The 21,985-nt window shown below is 43.9% G+C and overlaps 1 protein-coding gene across 3 annotated transcripts in view; it reads left to right on the top strand.

Moving 5' to 3' along the window:
• AFF2 (ALF transcription elongation factor 2) overlaps positions 1-21,985 on the top strand; it is a 453,393-nt gene that overhangs the window by 142,460 nt on the left and 288,948 nt on the right. For all 3 annotated transcript variants that reach the window (XM_064574649.1, XM_064574647.1, XM_064574648.1), the window contains 2 exons: positions 7,787-7,907; positions 17,156-18,016. In XM_064574649.1, coding sequence (XP_064430719.1) covers positions 17,216-18,016 — 801 coding nt within the window. In that variant the 5' untranslated portion in view covers positions 7,787-7,907; positions 17,156-17,215. The remainder of the gene's footprint in view (positions 1-7,786; positions 7,908-17,155; positions 18,017-21,985) is intronic.

The raw sequence follows: 21,985 nt of genomic DNA on the forward strand, positions 1-21,985 counted from the left end.
AATGTGATGCTGGGCCTATTAGCCTCCCTGGGTTTCGTGTGACTCAGTTGCCTCCTCTGCAAAGTGAGGATGGCGGTAGCTCATCAGAGTTTGGGTGAGGATGAAGTCAGATCATACTCATAAAATGCCTAGCGTAGTGCCTGGCATGGAGCAAGGAGTCAACAGAGAGTAGCCGTTGTTGTCGGTGGTGGTAGCTGCTTTTCACTATCGAGGCGTTTCTGACTACATATATTAGCAATGTCGATTTCTGAATAATAGAATACATCTGTTCCCCACAGAGGCCTGGTTCTTGATTTACTTTCATGTTAAGTCCATCAGATTTAAGCACACCCAAATGGACCCAATAAAGAAGTTTATATACGAATGATCCTATCATATGTGAAGACCAGAAGTTGTTTTCTATTGGATGCCCGAGACCCACTCTGGGACATTCTGATGCCTTTGGTCTGGCTTATGACCCCGGCATGAGGCTTTATAAGATCTTCCCTGGGTGATTCCCATGGGCAGCCAGAACTGAGAACCAGATGATAGAAGATTGATAATATTTGGAAATATTTTAGATTAAAAAGTTAAGACTTTAAACCTCACGTCAGTATTAGTTTGTGAACGAAGTCCCTGTATTGAATGCCTCTATCACAAAGATCATTTTTGAGTCTATGGAGAAAATGTCTTAGAGGGTATCTGGTGACATACACTTTGCCCTCATTTGTTACTAGAAAGACCTTAGACCTCAGCAATAGTGAAAGCTGGCTATAATTTTGGGGGCATAAAGGGAACTTGTGCAAACTACATGTCTCAGACTTTTTACAAGAGCACTGAATTAGGAATCAAGTGAGTGGTGTCCTAGATGTAGCTCTCATAGCCCGGAACAATTTTCTGAGCCTCTGTTTCCCATCCTTACATGGAAATAAGATTCCCTGCCCTGCTAATTTGCCAGGTGTTGCTGGGGCGCACATGAATTAATGTGCAGTGAAGTTCGTGGGGATGAAGGTCAAGTCCGGTTGGGGTGCCAGTGATCCCAGCCGTTAGTAGTTTCCAAGAGCCTTTCTCATCCACCATCATATTTAACCTTGACACCACCTGCAGGAAGAGGGAAGAGAAAGATTATTCCCATTTTACAAATAACGAAACTGAGGCCTAGAAATAGAAAACGCTTTATAAATGATCAAGCGACTTTGAAGTGAAAGAGGTAGAGCCCCAGCTCAGCTCTTCTGAGAACGGATACTGTCATTTCTGGACACCCTGCAGAATTCTTGAGAAACCGCAGAACCTGTTTATTGGTTGATCTTGGGTTTGATTTTCACTAGGTTTTTCCCATTCCTGGATGTAATCAATTGCCTTTGCCACTCAAGTATTGCGTATTTGTTATAAGTATTACAGCATTTGGGGAGTTTGGTAGGCTAGTCAAAATAATTTTGTCCTAAGCCTAAGGCAAACACTTTTTAAAAGTGTTTTCCTCATAATATCTGTATTTGACGTGGCTTATTTATGTACAGGAAGCCTTGCTGTGGTCACCTGTAGCGTGGTGTCAGTGACTTGGAAGCCACAGACCATTCCCTTAAGGAGGAAAGTCTAATGGGAGACATAGAGGACCCTGGTGAAATCATAAGCTCACAACAGTGAACCCCCTTAATAAGCACGGTGTACCATAGGACCAGGAGTATACAGTGGAATATTAGATAACCAAGGAGTGAAGTACTGATCCATGCCACAATACGGATGGGCCTTGAAAATACTATGCTATGTGGAAGAAGTCAGGCACAAAAGACCACATATTGTATAATTCCGTGTATATGAAATATCCAGAATAACCGAATTCATTCAGAGAGAAAGTAGATTAGTGGTTGCTTAGGGCTAGGCTGGGTGGGAGGATGGGGGAGGGCAGTAACCAAAGGGTATGGGGCTGCTTTTTGGGGTGATGAAAATATTCTAAGATTATATTACGGTGATAGTTGCAGAACTCTGTGAATATACTGAAAACCACTGGATTGTACACGTTAAGTGGGTGAATTGAATGATATGTGAATTATATCTCAATATAACACAGACACAGACACAAGACGAGGAGATTGGTTCTTGGAATGTCTGCCTCACACCACTGCAGGATGACTTGACAAGGTTTCTGCATGAGCTGAATTTTTGCTTTTGTTTTCAGAAGTGGAGGGAATGGGGGTATCCCCAAGGTGTCCCTACAAGGACATATTGAGCCAGTTTCCTGCCAGGACTTCTGGGAGTATTGGTGTATACTTCCTTTTGAAAAGCACAGATTTAAGGGAACTCTAAGAATAAGCACTTGCCCGTTTCCCTAAGACCTAAAGAAATTGGCATGGCCGAATGGGCAGCTGGTCGATGTGTAGAATAAATGTCTTATGTGTTTTCTCTCCTTTTTGTTCCTATCTTGATTTTTTTTTTTAAATGAGAGCCAGTGTCTGTGGGGAGAGAGTCCATTTGGTGAAGAGTGGTTGTATGCAGAAGTCGCAATGAGTCCCGCAGTTTAAACATGACTTAGAGGTTCCACTGATTTTAGAAACTGCCTTTCAAGGTCATGTTCACATCTTCAGATCCAAGGTTCTCATGGGTCTTCCCTCTATGTGTAAAATAATTATGGCCTGCTTTTAGCGTTATTTAATAGTTTTGAATTTAGCACTTTACATTTTTTAAAGATTTTATTTATTTGAGAGAGTGCGCATGTGCACACAAGTTGGGGGGCAGAGGGAGAGGGAGAAGCAGACTCCCTACTGAGCAGGGAGCCAGAAGCAGGGCTCCATCCCAGGACCCCTAGATCATGACCTGAGCCAAAGGGAGGTGCGTAACCAACTGAGCCACCCAGGCGCCCCCAGCACTTTACATTTAAGTGCTCATGGATATTAATAGATAAAATAAGTACATAACTTGGGGGGTGATTTTGAGGGTATTCAGTAGTTTTTTTTTTTTTAAAGATTTTATTTTATATGACAGAGAGAGAGAGAGACAGCTAGAGAGAGAACACAAGCAGGGGGAGTGGGAGAGGGAGAAGCAGGCTCCTGGCCGAGCAGGGAGCCCGATGTGGGACTCGATCCCAGGACCCTGGGATCATGACCTGAGCCGAAGGCAGACGCTTAACGACTGAGCCACCCAGGCGCCCCAGTAGCAGTTTTTTAACTAGTGGAAGCTGTGTAAAGATTAGGTCAATGTCAAATTCAAAACAGGGCTAGCTATTGACAAAAAAAAAAAAAAAAAAGTACCACTTGGAACTTTGGAACATGTAGCAAGTATAAATACAAATTTTATAGAAGGCAGAAATTCATTCAGGAGAGCCATAAGGAGTGAGTTATAGCTTATGTTTGTCCCTTGGGTGAATTAAATATGTATTTTTTATGCCTTTACAAAGATATTAGCCAAAATAAAGGTATTTTCATGCCAGTTAGATTAGAAAATGAGATTGAATTATTTACCTTCATGTATGTTGTTACTACAGTAAATCCTGTATTAGTATTTTTGAACAAACTTGTCATTTTAAGATAGCAGTGTTTTTTTAATGTTTCCCCAACAAGCTTTGTAAAATCACCAAATGAGGTAAACGATGATTATTAAACTTCATGAAATACACAGACCAAATGGACTTCAACTGGTTTTTACTCTCCCCACCCCCCGTCAGCTTCTACCTGCAGATGTAGTTAATTTTTATGATCCTTTTAGGGTCTGTACGTTCGGTGTAAAGAAACTAATGGTTTTTCTGTACTCGAATCCAAATTAAATGCAATCTCTAATCAAATACAGTCCTAAGGAAAGTTGACCAACAGAGCACCAGTGGGACTGATATTTATTCTCGAGTGTGATGGAAGCGTGGGCTGCAGAAGGCACAGACCATGGGGTGTTAGGAGGAGGCGAGTCTGGGCACTGGAAAACCTGGGTTCTCACCTCCCAGTGCTGCCACGAACCTGCCGCGAGGCCCATTATCTCTTTGAACTCAATTTCCTCATCTGGAAAACGAAGAGACCAGAACTGCATGCCTGCCAACATCTCTTCCGGCTCGGCCAGTCTTTGTTCTAAAAGACGAGCGTGCGTCGTCAGCCTGAGCGCGCTACCACCGGGAGCTAATGAAGATGGCATAATTGAACTTTCTCGATCTCTGTGAATCTACAGGTGCTCTGGGTTTTATCATCCTAGTGATGCACCTGTGGCTTCTAGTGATGAAGACGGGAGTTACGTGTGTACATGATCCTGTTGAAGTGCAAGGTTAGGAGAGTATCTGAGAGAAGGAGAAGATGAGGAGAAATCACTTGACCTTGAAGGCGGAAGAGACACAGGTTCACATCTTCCTTTGCCTTTCCCTCGTTGAGGGCTTGGCCCAACTCTCCTCCTCAGGAGTGCCGTAGTTTCCTCCTGTGTTAATGAGGGCAGTTTCTCGGGTTCTGAGGCCAGGGGGATGGACCGGTGGGCGAAGAAATCAGAGCTAACAGAAAAGCCCCATTCTAGAGGGAAGCTTCTCACCATCACACCTTGCATCGGAGTGAGTAACAGAGTAGATACATGCAACTCATTCTTTCTGTCCCTTTCCTGTCAGCTAGCACAGTGGCCGGGGAAGTGGGGATTCCAAGAGATAAGCTGCAGAGAGAGAGAGAGAGAAATCAGAGGCCTTTGGTTAATTAAGAGTAAAGTGAGTTGTGAGTGGGTCGGTTGGTGGTTCTGATGGCACCGTAATGTGACAAATTGTATTCTATCTGGGAGAAAAAAAAGCTGGAAAAACGTCCTAACTTGCTATGAGGGAGAGAGGCCTCCAATTGAGCTTTTTGGCTCCATCTTCCAACAGGGAAGTGGGTTTTCACACTGATAGGACCAATTCCCCCAGTCTCCATCAGTGTGAATAAATTTGAATTGTTTAGCCCAATCATATGGTGATTAATTCACATTTCTGGCCTGAGCCTTTCTGCATGGGCTGTGGAGCCCTTCCTTTCTCTGGAAAACAAGCCCAGGAGTGTACAAGGTCCATCCCATCATCGGGGGACAGCCATATGCTTTCCTGTGGCCCCCGCGGGGCTCACAGGTTCAAATGCAACCTGCCTGAATCATAACTTTGAGTAGATAAAGAGGTCCTCATAATTATAATTTTGGTTTCAGTCAGAAATCGGTGACGTTCTACACTGTGAAAGCCTCATCACCATGTAGTTCATTCCCCATTATACCTTGCCCTGTGAAGCTTTCAATACAACGCCATGCTGAGCGAAAGAGGAAGAATTTGGAGTGATTTGGTTGCCTTCCAAGAGCAGTGGTACTCTGTGGAGATTCAATTCATTCTCGCCAGAGATATGAGAATTAACTATTCTTTGTTACACGTGTTAAAAAATGCAGCAGGCAGTTTGTTTGCAACAGATAACACCCATGTGCACACTCAGTCTGCTATTCACATTTTCATCTGGAATTTGGTAGCTAATGAACTGATGCAAAATGGAGACAAGAGCCTCCTCACAAATTAAGCCCAGGTCGAAAGTGCCCAAAGTGCCCTGGCTGCTGGCCGCGCGGTGTCATGCAAGTTGAAACGCATTTCCTTTTCTTCTCCTCCTCCTTCTCTTCCTTCAGGGTTTTAATTATATCTTTCCCTCGGAGGAGAAGGAAGGTAGTTTGCAAAGCCAAGAGACCAAAGTACTTTGGTTCTCTTCATGGGAGAATTAAATGTGATCTATGGGTCTGTCGTTCCGGGCTGTCAGGTGCACCGAATGAACAGATAGCTAGAGAACTGACATCTTGCTCGCATTCCTCAGAAGCACGAGAGCTGGGCTCTTGTTTTTGTGTGGAGACTCATCTGCTGTGGCAGGCAAAGAAATGAAGTGTCTTCCTTTGCAACAAACCTTCCTGGCACCCCCACTAAATATTGCTTTAAACTGTTGGTCCGTCTCCACCCCTGGCGCCCTTCTCTTTCTTGCACGTGGACACACCGAAGATGGGCTTGGGTGACACACGGCCACGCACGGCCAGTGCATGGTGCTCAAGCCTGATCTTGTGCTCCGTGTGCACGGTCTGAAGATGTGACTGTGTCTGCTTGGTCGCGCGTCGGCCTCCAACATAAAGAGGTTGTGACCCACGGCAACCGTGTGGGGTTCTGATCTCAGCCTGCAACCGGCGAGATGATGCGAGCAAGTGTCACCCCTGCGGATGGTGTCTGAGGCTCCGAAGGATAGGCTGCCTTCCAGGATCTGGACTTGGCATCTTTTTGGACCAGACGGGGCCCAGATGTGGGGTCTGGGCTTTGTGTAGTGCTCTGGAGCTTCTTTGTTTTCCCCAGATGGTGATAACATTCGCTGAGCGCCCTCGTGCCTGGCCCAGCGAGCTCCTCCGTGTCTGGCATTGTTTGTATCGTGAAAGCATAATGCACGTCTGAACATCCTTTAAATGTCGCCACTTTTTTTAAATCGGAGAAATGAAGTGGTGTTGATTCAGAAGATAAGGCTATCAAAGTCACTTTGAATCTGTCAGTTCAAGGATTCCTGTGGAGAAAGGGGAATGATTAAGTGTAGTGGCATCTCACACTCCATGTATATCAATATCTAGTTAAGCTGCCATGGATATTTCATGCTCTGGGCTCTTATTTTGTAAATTAAAAGTTACGGTACTCATGAGCAAACTAGGCGACCAAGGATAGGCATTGAGTTCTGGGATGTATTCAAAACCTGTTGACTATATACTCTTTTATCAGTGTATCTCTTGTAATTCCTTTAGCTATTATGTTCATTTGCATGCCAATTATCTAATTAAGTCGTAACATGGCAGTATTAACATGTACCTGCTAGGCATTTTACATACGTTTATATAATTTAAATTTGCCTTGCATATATGTGCTCACTTCAGGTAAGATTTCGATCAAAAGCAGGGGAAAAGAAAACCCAATGGACAAAATAAAATCCACCACTTTTGAGACTTACAGATTATAAGGTAATACGCACATTCTTGCCTGATTCTTCGTCAGGAAGCATTTCATTCTATAAAATCCCAGGGTCCGGAGTATACGTTAGATATTGCCTGGAGGCTTCTGTACTGATCCGCCAATGGGAGAGCCTGAAACGCGATGAGTCACAGAGCTACACAGCGTTTCTAAAACATGTGTGCCTTAAGCTCATTCGAGGCTTTTGACACTTTTCATTGTTAGCTGTTTGCCATTCAAGCCAGACACCTTTCTTTGTGAAGAGTTTCCTAAAGAGGCTGTCAGTCTCCCATGACACAGACTATGAGAAGAGCAAAGACACCACCACCACCACAAAAAAGGAGTGTGAGCGAATGAGCGGTTCGGTGTTTTGTAGACTTCCAAAAATGTCGGTAAACTCTCCTGTGATTTTGTTACAACAGGCTAACTCTGGCTGTGGGCTCAGGACAGACTTACAGTTGGTCTGCGACATCTTGGTTAATTCCTTTCCTTTAGGACTTTGTGTGACATCTGTGAATTCTGAGCCCTAAGCAGTTGGCAACACAAAGCAACTTGAATTCAGTACTTTTCTGCACAGTGGACTGACTCTTGGGGAGCCCGTAATTGCCTGTGGTACTCAAGCACGGACAAGGGAAGAGGATCCTGGAACATTTAAGTGGGCATGAGTATGGTTTCTAATAAGCACCTTTCCATGTTCTTCTGTATTCCAAAGAACTGGTCAGGATCTTAAACCCCTTGGGAGTCAAGAAAAGGTTTCTCTGCTCCCTCTTCGGTGTATCCGTTTGGGTAGCCTTGGCTTGTATTGTTTTTCTTCTTAGTGATAACAAGGGAGATCTGAATGACATGACTAATTAATCTCTTTCTCCTTTTTTTTTCTTTTCCCATCAGTCACTATGAACAAGACCGTAGTGCACTTAAAAAAAGGGAATGGGAGCGGAGGAATCAAGAAGTCCAGCAAGAAGACGATCTCTTTTCTTCAGGCTTTGATCTTTTTGGGGAGCCCTACAAGGTAGCTGAATATGTATGTAATTTATCTTTCTGGAAAATGGTTGCTTGTTACGTTTTTGAACACATTAATCAACATTTAATCTATTTTTAAAGCACCCAAATCATTTCCAGGAGAATATATTTGACAAATGAAATCTATACATACACTGTATGTGGGGCAATTGCAGCTTTCTGAAGAAGTCTTCAGAGACCAATCCTGTCTTCTTTGGGGAGGACGGTCAGATTTCAACGGGACTAGTGAGACTTCCTATCTCTAAGGAGTTCTCTCTGGCCCAGCACTTCCTGGAGCAAGCAATGGCCCTTGACGCGTTTCCCCCCCTTGGCTGTTGGCAAGGCAGCCCCTGAAGACTTCATCAGAAGGTCAATGGCTGTGTCTCTTTCTCTCCCGATCAGTGCCATCCCCTGCAAGCAAGGCCACCGCTTTCCTTTCCCATGTTAGGTTGTTAGCAGTGTGGAGTGGTTTGAGTGATCTTTGAAAATCCTTGTTCTAGGAGAAAGGGAGAAGCCAATCATTTTTTCCTGGTGGTTAATCATCCTGGATGAGGAGATTGCCTCAGCTGGGGGCGGGGGGGGGGTAGGTAGTGTAGCCAGGTTGATTGCCTGGTGGTGTTCTAGCTAGTTTGTAGCTCCAGTAACACTCCTACTGCTCTGTCTGCAAGTACTGATTTCACAGTGACTGCCTCTGAACTTTCTATTCGGGGTGGGGCTCGGGGGAAGAATCTTGGGGAATTGCTGGCAGCTGGTTGGTGTTTACTGAAATTTACTAGCAGTGTAATTTTCCATAATGAAACAAAATGATGTAAGAGTTAAAACAACAATAGAGGGAAATTTCTGAGAGTCGTGCTTTTAGAAGGGCACCAATTAGGGGACAATGACTTGGAAAAGGAAAGGACAGCATCGGCACAAATACCACTTTGGGGTAGAGAGGAAGCTGTTTGGCTCGGTGACCACTGAGCCCCAGAGTCTTGCTGCCTTGTTCATGATAAGTGAGCAGCTCTTGACTGAGACTCGTGTGCCTTCCGAGTTCGGTAAGTCTGACCGAGAGAGTTAGGTCACCTCAACTACTACTTTCCAATTTGTCAATAATAGTATAGTCCTTAAAAAAGGATTTCTCCTATCTCAATTGACTTAATTTACATACTGCCTTTGAGCACGTGATATGATGAGTTTGGCGAACATTTGTTGAAGGCCCACTACGTGCTAGTCACTGACGAATGCACAAAGAGGAGTAAGACCTCATCACGAGTGACGGAAGGCACGAGTGCAGGGCAGCTGTCACAGAGGTAGGCAGGGGAGAGGTTAGGGGAGACTGGGTACCTCGTGCCAAGGAGTTTGGACACAATTCCGTACACGAAGAGAAGTCTCTGCAAGCTTTCAAGTAAGGGCGTGGCCAGGACAGACAGAATTTTGAAGATGATGCTGGCAATGTGGTGAGTTGGTTGGAGGTGAGGCAAAGGAGAAGGCAGATAAAGAAGCTTTTGTAGTTAGCTAAGGGGAGTTCATGGCAGGGAGGATTTAAGGCAGCGCAAGGAAGTTGACATGATGAGACTGGGTGTCTGACTGGCTGTGGAAAAGGTGGGACAGGAGTGAATGAGTCCCGTATTTTTGACTTGAGAAGATGGCAGTCTCGTTAACAGGTTGTTCAGGAGGAAACAGGGTTGGTGCTTGCAAAGAAAAAAAAAAATTCTGTTTTGAGCACATTTGGTTTGAGATGCCAGTGGGATATGAAGAGAGACCTATCCGGTAGGCATTGGGTGTAGGAATCTGGAGCTAATGAGAGCGCTTAAGAGAGAGAGTTAGGTGTGAGCAGGGAGGTGGCAGTGGAAGCCGTCAGATTACTGAGTAAGAAGGACAAAGAGAGAATCTTGGGGAGCAGCAACATTTAAGCAGGTGGCAAAGTAGGCGCCAGGAAAGGAACCAACAAAGGAGTGAATGATCACAGAGGTAGGAAGAGAACTAGGAGAGAAACATTTAATAGAAATCAAGGGGATACAGGGTTTCATGGAGGAGGGCATTGATAGTTATTTGTGTTCGAGAGGGCAGGAAAGGTCAGGACTGGAAAGTGGCTGTTGGATTTGGTAGTTAAGGGGGGGGGGTGGAATCAGTGGCCTTAGGGAGAGTTGTTTTATTTGTTGATGGTGGTGCTCATTGTGGGAAGTAAACTGCCTGGACTCCGTAAGTAAATGGAGCTTAACTCAAAGAGTCATTCTTAAAGTTCAAACTCTACTCCATGCTCAATGCTATTACCAGGATGAGGTGTAGAACCCTTGGTTTATCCCCTCTTTATAACTTTAGGTCATGTTGAATTAATGGTCTTGTACCTTTAAGGTAAATGCCATCTCTTGTTAACAAGGCCTGCAATATAGATGCATATTTATTTTTAGATATCAGCAGTGTGTTTTTGAGCAGGCAATTAAAAAAACCTGTGATCAACATTGCCAGAAGGTTTCAGAAGTCATCTGTCTTGCTATGACAAGGGTGTATCAGGTAGAGATGCGAGGTGGGAACTTTCGTCTAGCTCAGGGCCAGGCTTATTGTGTGATTAGTTGCCAGTTGCCTTTATGTTTCTTGATGGGGAAGAGCTGTTGTTCTTCAGTCAAGACTGTATAGGAGAGGAATAAAGCTAACAGTTGATGACCTAGTGGTTCTCTTTCTTTCACCATTGCTTTGGTGACCAGCTGCCATCTTATGCTGTGTCCGTGGTCAGGATCCCCTGGGAGATCACTGGAGAGTTTGCCTTTCCTTCCCCCTCCCCCATATTATGATACTAGAACTGATGTTCACTTTCATCAGCTCCCTAGACCTGGACTGGTGTGGACACCCTTGGAGTATCTGGACACACCATTGGCAGTGGGAATTTTAGAGCTGGCCCATGGTCCACTGGTAGAGACAAGGACATACCCCAACCCTTCCTTAGGGTTGTGGTGGGAATGCTTATCAAATTAAAGATCAAAACTCCTGGTGGTGGATCAGGACTTTCAGGAAACTTCTTGCCACCCTAAAGCCTAAAATGTGGCCTGATCAGTTATCCAGTAGTGTTGGTAGTTTGTGAAGTAGCCAATGAGCATCGGTCCCTAAGACCCACTGCCCTTTCTTGGCAGTTAGAAGAAATGGTGATCTCTCATCATCCTGGCTGGTTTCTTCCCATTCGTTGCCTCACCCCTACCATTCCCAGAATGGAAAGAATGTTGACCACCCCTACATTTGGTTGGTGATGGGGAACTTCTCTGTGAGGCTGCTTCTGTTGCTTATAACTTTCAAATCTGACTTTGTGCTATGGTGTTGAGAAGGATGTCTTCAAAAGCACTTGAAAAATGTGAAGCTGTTTGACATGTCTAGGCTAGTGTGGAAAGACTGGGCGGGTTGAGGAACTGGTGTGTAGCAAGTGCCTGCTGAATGCCAGGCACATGCATGCCAGGGCTTTCTATGTGCCTGTTTAGTCCTTACGACAACTGGAGTACTCGTTTTCCTCATGTTGCCCACGAAGAATTTGAGGCTCAGAGAGGTGAAGTGGCTTCTCTGCAGCTTCATATCTGTGCCAGTGGTGAATCTAGAACCTAGTTCTCTGGTTCAGTACCTGTAACAGGAAGCTGTTTCTCCTCCCGCAGGAGGTCAGAAGACCTTTGATAAGCTGACCTACCTCCTGTGTGACTTTGGTGAAGAAACTTCATTTCTCTGACCTATAGTTTCCTCCTTTCAGAAGTGAATAATAATACCTGATTTGAAGTAATCCCTGATAATAATAATAGGGCAACAACAGCAACTGACATTTTATAGCTCTTTGCACTGTACGAGAATGAGGAAAACGAGGCACAGAGGGATTAAGTGGCTTACCCAAGGTCACTTGGGTTGGGGAGGTAGAAGCCAGACTGAGATCAGAGCTGCTCTGCTGACTCACATGGTTGTTGTAAGGATCAAGTCAAACAAGCCGGGAGACCTTGCTTTGAAATCTGGAAAGTGCTGTACAAGTTTGAGATATTATCGTTATTATAATTAAAGAAAGAAATAGCAACTTACAGCTTAGAGAGATTAACTGTAAAAACATTACAATTAGGAAAAGAAGGAATTACTAAATCACATACATTAGTCACAATGAAATAAAGGGAAAAAATGAGCCTCGAAACTTAAATTATTTTGCTACTTTTTATTAAAAAGAAATATGATGGTACAATTGTCTCCTAGCGCATTAGTCTTGCAATGAACTCCTACTCCTGATTTGTAGATAGCACTGGAAGCAAACTGAGGCAACTTTGCGTTTCTTAGAGTAATGAGAGGCAAAAAGCTTAAATGAAGGCGTGCTGTTAGTCATGAGCCACAAACCAGACATATAATTTATGGCTGAAAATACTTGGAAAATGCATTTCCTTGATGATGGAGAAATTGTGATTATTTAGAAAGTAGGAGCTGCAGAGGTTACCTTTAAGAATCAACCAATTATCTAGAATGGGAAGTAAAGAATTGGCCAATTGAAAGAAGCCCATAATTGATTGAAATGGCTAAGTTTCATTTTTGCCATGTTTATAATGTCCAATCAAGACTGCCAAGAAAAAAAAAAAAAAAAAAAGACTGCCAAGAATACCTTGCTCCTTAATAGGATTACTAAGACTCTGGAGGGTGCAAAAGAACATTCGGTGTGAATCAGAAGTTGCTGTGGTGCATGAGAGTGCATTGTGTAGGCGTGCAGAAATGCATTTCAGGCCCCATTGGGTTTTCTATCCAGTGGCTCTCATATCTACATCTTGAGAAATTTAAAAACTGGTTGACAGTTATCCAGGTCCGGTGGTAGAAAGGCAGAGAGGCGACTCAGGCGATCCGGACTGTGCTGCTAATTTATTTGGAGATTGTTAAATGGTGGACTTTTTGAGGCCATGTGTCTGTGTGTCCTCCGTGCCTAACCCTGCCTTGTGACTGTTTTGAATTTACCAGTATGTGTCTTAAGCATGACCATGGTAATTCCTACTTGTAGCCACAGCACGTCTGTTATGCAAAGCATATGGATCTTCCTTCAATCAGCAACTCAGAAAGTGTCGCCAGTGAACTCAACCTTGAACTGTCAGCTGTGCAGTTCCGCTCACAAGTCCCTCTGAGACCATTGCTCTGTGAGGAAGCTAGTCGAAGGGAGTTGACACCCCTTCATTCCTCCAAGTTATCCCAGCTCTGGCCCTGTGTCTTTTGTGCACAGGAAAACCCCACACCTGGAGCTATTAGCTTAGCCCCCAAACTCCACGTATAGATACGCCTTCACTGCGTTAGACTTTAATGTAATGCTCTTTTTTTAGTCATCATAAGAAAAAGCCACATGAAGAACATCTTTGCATCTTCTGTAACATTGGTGCTGAAAAATTGTTTTATTGTTAAAAGGTTCTTTTTTAAAAAGATTTATTTATTTGAGAGAGAGAGAGGAGAGCAGGGGGATGGGCAGAGGGAGGGGCAGAGGGAGAGGGAGACAATCTCAAGGAGACTCCACACTGAACGAGGAGCCCCACATGGGGCTCAAGCTCACGACCCATGAGATCATGACCTGAGCCAAAACCAAGAGTCGGATGCTTAACCGACTGAGCCACCCAGGTGCCCCATGTTCAAAGGTTCTTATAACTGAACAAATGAGAAGAATTCCTTTTTACATTTTAGTATCTGGCAACCATTTGTCTTACTTAGTAAATTAAGATATGCTTCCTTCCATCAGACAAAGAGAAGTCAGTAAACTATGAGTTTTTCCTTTTTGCCTTAGCTACCAGGAAGCTCAAAGTTCAATTTAATGTTCAATCGTGGTAACCAAGTCAGCCTGACTTTTGCTTTTCTACTTATGTACCTTTTAGTCCAAGCTATTGCAAAGCCTTTATTTTGATATAGGTAGGGTATGAATGATATTTGGATTCTATGCATGTCAGCAACAATTTTTTGAGTATCTGATATGCACCTAACGGTGCTCAGTCCTGAGGATATAAAGGTGAACAAAAGGTGGTCTCTGACCTTTAAAAGCTCATAGCTTTATGCAGGAAAAGAAATTACTGTAGTATACCCTATATGGTAGGAGGTTGATTTTCTAGATGTATTCAGAGAACTTTTAATTTTCCTCTAATTTTATTTATGTAGGCACAGTTTTAGACATTGGCCAGTTTAGAAGTTTTCCTAATTTCAAACATATTTTAAAACCTAGAGATGGGGAAAAAAAATCTTAGCATGCATTGGAAACCCAGATCATTATAATAGTAGAAATAAATGAAGAGACATTCAAACCTAACCAAGGTTCTCTCCACTGAAGAAAAGATGAGCACGTCCCTTTTATTTACTGCTCAACAGGACCAGGAATGTGACTAGCTTGCTTGCAAGCAAATGAGTCATAAGGTTCTTGAGTCTTGATTACAGTTGACCTGGAGAGAGTGAATTATTTGTCAGGACTTTGAGATATTATCCTGGTCTCTTTGACATCTCAAGGCAAGGTTCTGATGCTGTAGGGCTCAGTTTCAGTGGAAGCTCAATGAACTTTCAGTGGAAGTCCAGTAAGCTCTCAAGGAAAGTTCAGTCAGTTGAACTTTGAGCTTCCTGGTAGCTAAGACAAAAAGGGAAAAGTTCTTATAGAATTCTCTTTGTGTGAGGGAAGGAAGCAACATCCAAATTCATGAAATGAGGAAATGAGACGGTATAAAACAAAGGCATTTAGCATGGGAAATGAAATGGTGTCATCTTCCCCCTTGCTGGATCCGATCCTTGAAGATAGCCAGGTATTAGTGTTCATTAGGCCATCATCTGACCCAAGAGGTAAAGAGACCTGTTTGAGGGGCCAGAACAACTCTGTAAGTATTTAAAGCTTGCATTAAATTCTTTGTTTACGATTTTATTTATTTATTTGACAGAGAGAGGGGGGATCACAAACTAGGCAGAGTGGCAGGCAGAGGGAGAGGGAGAAGCAGGCTCCCTGCTTAGCAGGGAGCCTGTTGTGATGTGGGACTCCATCCCAGGACCCTGGGAACATGACCTGAGCTGAAGGCAGACACTTAACCGACTGAGCCACCCAGTGCCCCTAAAGCTTGCATTAAATTCTTACTGGGCCCTCAGCATGATGAAATCTCTTTGTTTTGAATTAAGGGACTGAACAGGAGGGAGACTGGGTTTGGCTGCTACCCAAATGGTTGGTCATACACCACTGTCAAAGGAGACCACTCTATCCAGAGTTTATTCTGGCCTTGGCTGAAGAGTAATTTGTGCCATTAAAATGGACAAACCTAGGGATTTTCAGGGAATAAAAGTGATTTCTACCCATCTCTATCTATTAAATAGGCCTTTCAAATATACTTCTGAAAATGGAGCGATTATTCAGCTGAGGATTATATGGAATGTTAATTGTTTAATCACTGCTTTAGCACCAAGGTTGCATGTGATGCAATATCAGATGTTCTTGTGGATAAGAAAGCTGAAACAGACATTGGATTTCTAAAATTCCCTACCTTCAACAGGACCCTTGTAGCATATATTGACCATACTTTTCCGTAATCTCTAGAATCCTATTTCCCTCACTGCCCTCATTTCTTTGGAAATGTCTTATATGATTTCACACATGCTATGAGTTGGATACTGCATACAGTACATGGAGATCATGTTAACAACGAGACCAAGGTCACCAGTTTGATTCCCTCTCTGCTTGCTCCTTCTTGGTATCCTTTGCCGGCTCCTCTTCTTTTCTCGGTCGCTTATAGGTTGATGTTCCCCAGGGTTGCCCCCTGAGCCTGATCTTCTCATTCTGTATTTTCTTTCTCTGGGTGATTTCATCCATTTCCAGCACTTCCTCCATTCATCTGCACACTTCCATCTTCACATACAGAGAACAGCACACAGCCAGACAGCCTAGGTTGAGACTGAGATCCCAGACTTGGATAGGCACACTCCCTGTGGATGTCAGGAGCTTGGGCTGGGTTAAGGGCATGTGAGAGATCTGAGAAGTTAAACATCTATCTTCAAGTGGAGGCTATATCAGTGGGGAAGTTGTCACCCCTTCCTGTGCATGGAGAGAAGGCCTATGGCCCCCGGGGACCTAGAGGCTACATAGGGTGGGCGTCTTCCCCATCCAGTGGTCCCAGTGCTGCATGGCTCTGTGGAGGCTAGTAGCCTTGTCTTATCGCAATATCTTGGGCCAGAATAGTGCAGCCTAAGCACAAAAAAAGTCCTTTGCCCTTTCGAATCCAACAGCTTGTTTTGAGAACCCCTTTGGCAGGTACAGGGAATAATAAAAAGTCAGTTTTGAAGATAAACAGCTGAGCTTTCATCAAAGTCCTTTCCGAGCATATAAGCTACCCACCATTTTCTAGTTATGAAAGCCGTGCTTTCTGTATTACAGAAACCCGTGCAGCAACTTAATTATTTGAAGAACAACCACAGCCATTTTTAACAAGATTAGTATTTCCTACAGGGGATGATATAGCTGGTCTGTTGATTGTCCATAGAATGATTTAGTTGCCAACATCACTTTGGAAATCTGGCTTTGTTTTGATTTATGTAAGCAACAGTTTAAAATTCTTGAATAAATTTTTCTAAATCATTGAAAAGACACAGGAGAGCTTGAGTCAGTGTTGATGAACAATTGCACCATTTCAAAGTAAACAAGTATGAATCATCAATACGTAGACACAGTTGCCCCCAGAATATGTGGGCAGACACCAGTAATTTATACAGTCCTTTGATTAAAAGGAATTAGATTCGCTTTAGTCATGTTAGCTCAATTAGATGTTGAGCTTTTCTAAACCAATATATTCATGATTGCACAATTTCACTGACTTCCTGATCCAATGGGCTAAGCCTTTTTCATGGTATAATGTGGCGCAAAGGGCTGACGTGTCAAAAACAAATATAAGTCGAACGTTCCATTACAATTCCAGTGATCACTAAGCTGAAGTTGTTCATCACAATATGGAGTGTAACTGTTCAGCTCATCTGACCTAAAATAAGTTACTTTGCTAATAAAATTCATAAGTGACGTAATTTAAAACTTTCCCCCAATGAGCATGTTTAAGGGCAGGCCAGGGAGTATACAGACGTTAATCACACAGCTCATTCCAAGAGGCTCTTTCAATAGTGTTATTGATTTTTTTTTCCTACATAGCACATGAAAAGTATGAAATTATATGGCAGCATGAGAATTTTAAAGAACCCTATATGCTAGTCTACTTAGGACATCTGTTTGAAACATTAACATTAGGAAACACAAACCTATTCATTCTCTCTCCTCCCACCCCCATCTTTTTGTTATTTTAGACAAACAAAGGGGATGCACTTGCCAACCGAGTCCAGAACACGCTGGGAAACTATGATGAAATGAAGGATTTGCTAACTAACCATTCTAATCAGAATCATCTAGTGGGGATCCCAAAGAATTCCGTGCCCCAGACTCCCATCAACAAAAACGAACCGAGCTTTTTCCCAGAACAAAAGAACCGAATGCTCCCACCTCACCAGGATAGCACTCACCCCTCGGCACCAATGCCTCCACCTTCCGTCGTGATACTGAATTCCACTCTCATACACAGCAACAGGAAATCAAAAGCTGACTGGCCACGCGATAGTCATAACGCTAGTGTTGTCCCAGCCAGCCAGGCCAGTGGTCAGCCAAACAAGCTGCCGCCGTCTACACAGGACCAGCCCCCAGCCCGACTGGAAGACTTCTTTGTCTACCCAGCTGAACAGCCCCAGGTTGGAGCCGTTGAAGAGTCAGACGCTTCTGCAAAAGAAGACAGTAGTCTCAAGTCCAGTGCAGGGGATACGTTCAAGGAAATCTTCCAGTCCATCTCACCAGAAGAATCTGAATTTACAGTACAAGCTCCTGGGTCTCCCCTAGTTGCCTCCTCTTTGTTAGCTCCCAGCAGTGGCCTTTCGGTTCAGAACTTTCCACCAGGGCTTTACTGCAAAACAAACATGGGGCAGCAAAAGCCAACTGCGTATGTCAGACCCATGGATGGCCAGGACCAGGCACTGGATGTCCCTCCGACACTGAAACCTTCCATTGAATTTGAGAACAGCTTTGGGAATCTGTCATTTGGATCACTCTTGGATGGAAAACCCAGTGCAGCCAGTTCAAAGCCTAAACTGCCAAAGTTCACGATTCTCCAAACAAGTGAAGTAAGTAATTTTTAAAGTTTTGTTTTGTTTTTTTTTTTTATTTTTTTAGTTCACTGCTCTAACCTTTATAATCAAGTATTCACAAGCAGCTCTTATTTACCTTCTTGAGCCATAGATGAGATACTTCAAGGTCAGAGTCTGAGTCTCGATCTTCTGTCGCTTGTGACTTGACTGATTACCATTCTGCAAATACAGTTAAATCTCCATAACGTGGAATGGCAACAGACAAGGTCAGTCTGAGTGAATGAAAAGTTGCACTTAGAAAATAGTTTCAGGGAGTGCACTTTTAGTCATATATACAAATTAAATAACACTGGAGATTTTAATTGGTCGTAAGCAGTGTGAGGTCCAGGAAAAGATTGGGAGTCACCATAGGCCTTCACTAGCAAATAGCATCTCATAAGCATAAAACACAGAAGCTCCTTAAGGTACAAGAATGTAAAAGTGTGATTTGCTGGCATTGGAAGTGGAAGGCATTCTTTAAGAATCTTAGTTTCTTGAATGCTTGCAGGGCCATTCCTTGGCAAGATCCTAACATTATCTTCTGCATCTCTCAATCTTCCCTTCTGTACCGTGGTCTTCCACAGATACCTCCATAACCCTCTTAGACTACCTTGATCCCTTCTGTCAAAGCCAAAGGCATTGTGCTCAACCACAATCCCACTGGGTTTAGAATGACTAAATGTCCTACCCATCTCAGGAATCATTGCCTTATAAAAGAGAAGTTGGAGGGACCCAAGCCTCTCCCAAAGGAGTGAATCGCTAATGATTGGATCCCAGGCCTTATGGCTCCTGGGTGGGGGACATGTATTGGGTGCCCCTCAGATACCACCATGTAAGCGGCTGCCTACTGCACCTCCAGTGCTTGATTGGAAGAAGCCACTGCTTTTAGATTGGATTCCTGTTACTGGTGCCTAAAGGCTTGAAAAGACACAGAGGAAGAAAGTAGGTTGAAATTCTTACTCAATAGGAGGCACAGACAGTCAGTGTGAATTGTTACAGATTCCAAGTTAGTGGTGTCTGAATTAGAGAAGTCTGACCATGTTCACCTCTGGCTCTCTCACCGTTACTCATTATTCGTTACTCGTACTCAGCGGACACGGTGATGGCGAAGGACGATGGGACCATGAAGGGAGGGAGGAGCAGGGCTGTCGGTTGTATTTTCGGAATGCATGCTTTTCATATCGTTTCATCTCTGAGGTGGTTTTGCTTCTTGTATCATCATTCATCGAGTCTTGTCAAGCTTCCTCCTAAGTATCTCTCCAGCCTGTCACCTCTCTACCCTCCCCGCCTTCGGAGCGCCCGTGGGCCCCTATGATGGCCCCTTCTCTCTGCTCTCCCTCCCTCTGGTCTCACCTCTCTTCCAAACCATCCTCCATCCGGGCTGACCTAATGGGCAGATCCAGCCATGTCACTCCCTGCTTTGGATTCTTCCGTGCCGTCTCATTGCTTCCCGGACAAGGTCCAGATTTCTTAGCCCCGCATACAAAGCTCTTCACTCTGATTCCATGCTCCTTCTCTGACTTCCCATTTCACCATTTCTTCACATGCAGATGAAGTTCCAGCCACGTGGAGCTACCTGTGGTTCCCCGTCATGTCATGCGTTATCATGCTTCCTTGCTTTTGTGCCTGCCATTCTCTCATCCTAGAACCTCTTTCCCTACCCTCCCTTGTCTTTTGGTGAAGTCCTGTTCCTCCTTCAAGTTTCCTCGATTGTCCCTTTCTCTGTGAAAGCTTCCCTGACTCCACCAGGCTTACTGCAGACTGCTTCCTCCGGGCTCCTCTAGCGCCTTATGTACACCTTGACTGGCACTTACTTCATGTACTGTAGTCACTTGTGTATGTGTCTGTCTCCTCTATTAGACTGTGAGCTCCTGGAGAGCAAGGAACGTGTCCTTCTTCTCTGTATCCTGAGCGCCTAGCAAATGCCGGCACATAGTAGATACTTAATAAATGTTTGTTGAATGAATGAAGTTCAAAAATGGTTACTCGAGTACATTTTCTAAGCCATGGTGTTAATCAACTAACATGAACCAAGGTAAACAAATGCTAGAAAATCCATCATCAATTATATCTCTTGAATGGTACCCCATCTGCCTGTGTCTTAGTCTGCTCTTCTCCTGCACAGTTGTTTGGAAATCCTCCTAATTTCCACTGGATGACTTCATATGGGATTGTAATGCTTAAAAATCCAAACAGAAGCCTGCCTCGAGAGAGGAGTATAATGAGAGGCTGGGATATCATTCTTGTCCCTTCTCTTGCGCTGGTGTCTATGGCACTCAGGGCTGGTCTGGGAATGGCACTGGCCCATCAAGAGGTCTGTCAGCCTGCGTCCATACCTTGTTAGCCGAGTGACAGGTCACAGACCCAGTGAGATTCACTCCGTTGTAATTCTCTCTCTTGTACATTCACAATATGGCTGACCCAGATTCAGAAACGACTTCATGCTTTTTTTTTTTTTTTTCTCAATGCTCTGGCACACCAGTGAGTGGTACATTTCCAAAGAGGATCTGAGCTGTCTTCAACTCTGGAGATGATGATCCAAGGAGCCTCCTGTGTGCACGCAGCCTTTGGTGATGGTACAGATAGACTTTGGTAGAGCCTTGTACAAAAAAATGGGTCAAGTGCAGTAAAGTCATGATGAGAGATCAGTGGAGAGAGTACTTATCTTAAAATCTGGGTCTCCAGGAAGGATTTGAAAAAGGGGTGGGACAGAAGCTTAGGGCCCTAAAGTCAGGAGAACATACTGCCTTCAAGGGTAATGGGAAAACTGAGGATAGGCCGAAAGGAAGCGAGAGGTCCCACAGCCTGCCCGGGAGCTTACAAGGGTGTAGATTAAAACGTGGGCATAAATATAGACAGGGTGGAGCGTTATGGAGCTTTGCACCTAATGGAGTTTATGTGGCTGAAACTCTGACCAAGTCGGGAAATTCACCCTATCAAATCTTGATGCACTCTTCAAAAGCACTTAGCATGAGAAATCAGCCCCAGTCCCTGGCGCCGAGAGGTCTAGGCATTGGGTTCTGGGTCCCCAGTCAAAGTAGCCATCATTGATGAGTGGTAGCATTATTCCTTGGAGTTATTGCTAAAAGGACTTGTCCAGAGAGCAGTCACGGGGTCTCTGTGAGTATTCCCCACTCTGTCCCTGGCTTTAGTGAGAGAGGCCGGCCCGTGTGTTAGTGAAGTGCATTTGGGAGGGGGGGGGGCGGGGGCTGAATGACCAGAAAACAGCATTCTACGATACGAATATACTTGTGAGTTGAGAGACATGAACTGTTACTGAAATGGAATGAGCATGTGCGTGTGCCCACGTTTGCTTGTGTGTAGAGTGGGGAAATTTTAATTATGGCCCATCCTCGAAACATTTCCTTGCCTCTTAGAATTTCTGTATCAATGATAAGAATTCTAGGAGTCTAACCGACTTTATTGCAAAAGGTCAGCTTTTCAATTGAAGCATGCGTTTGGAACAAACTAACTCGTTTAAAAACTTAGTTTTACAGAATTTACTAACATTCCATGCAACCCCGCCCTCCCCCCAAAAAGACTGATGTGTTCTGCAGTTGAGCTTAGAAGAGTTTTCTGGGAACTGCATCTGAAAACAGTAAAAGACCTATTTATATCAAGTGGAAACTGAGGGTAGCTTGCAGATGGTATTTTATTAGGAAATGAATTTGTTAATAAATGTAGCTTTATATGTGATTTCATGACATATGTTTTTGCTTACGTTTTTCATTAGGATAAAAATCTTTTGGTGTGGCTAGCTTTGCATTTGGGTGCAATTCGTCGGTAGGATTGTTTGGGAAGTAAATAATTGCATGGAAATGAAAGGATTGATGACAGGTAGTAAGTATTTCCATTCTAGGTCAATAAGCTTTCATAAGTACAATACTAACGGGTGGAGTGCCATCACCATACAGGATCATTTGCCTTACAAGCTGCTCTTGGCTGTGACCTAAGGCTATCTCAGGC

Source organism: Mirounga angustirostris, unplaced genomic scaffold (genome assembly GCF_029215605.1).
Source record: "Mirounga angustirostris isolate CCGP_5_RB_7025 unplaced genomic scaffold, mMirAng1.0.hap1 SCAF_11, whole genome shotgun sequence".
NCBI classification, from domain to species: domain Eukaryota; kingdom Metazoa; phylum Chordata; class Mammalia; order Carnivora; family Phocidae; genus Mirounga; species Mirounga angustirostris.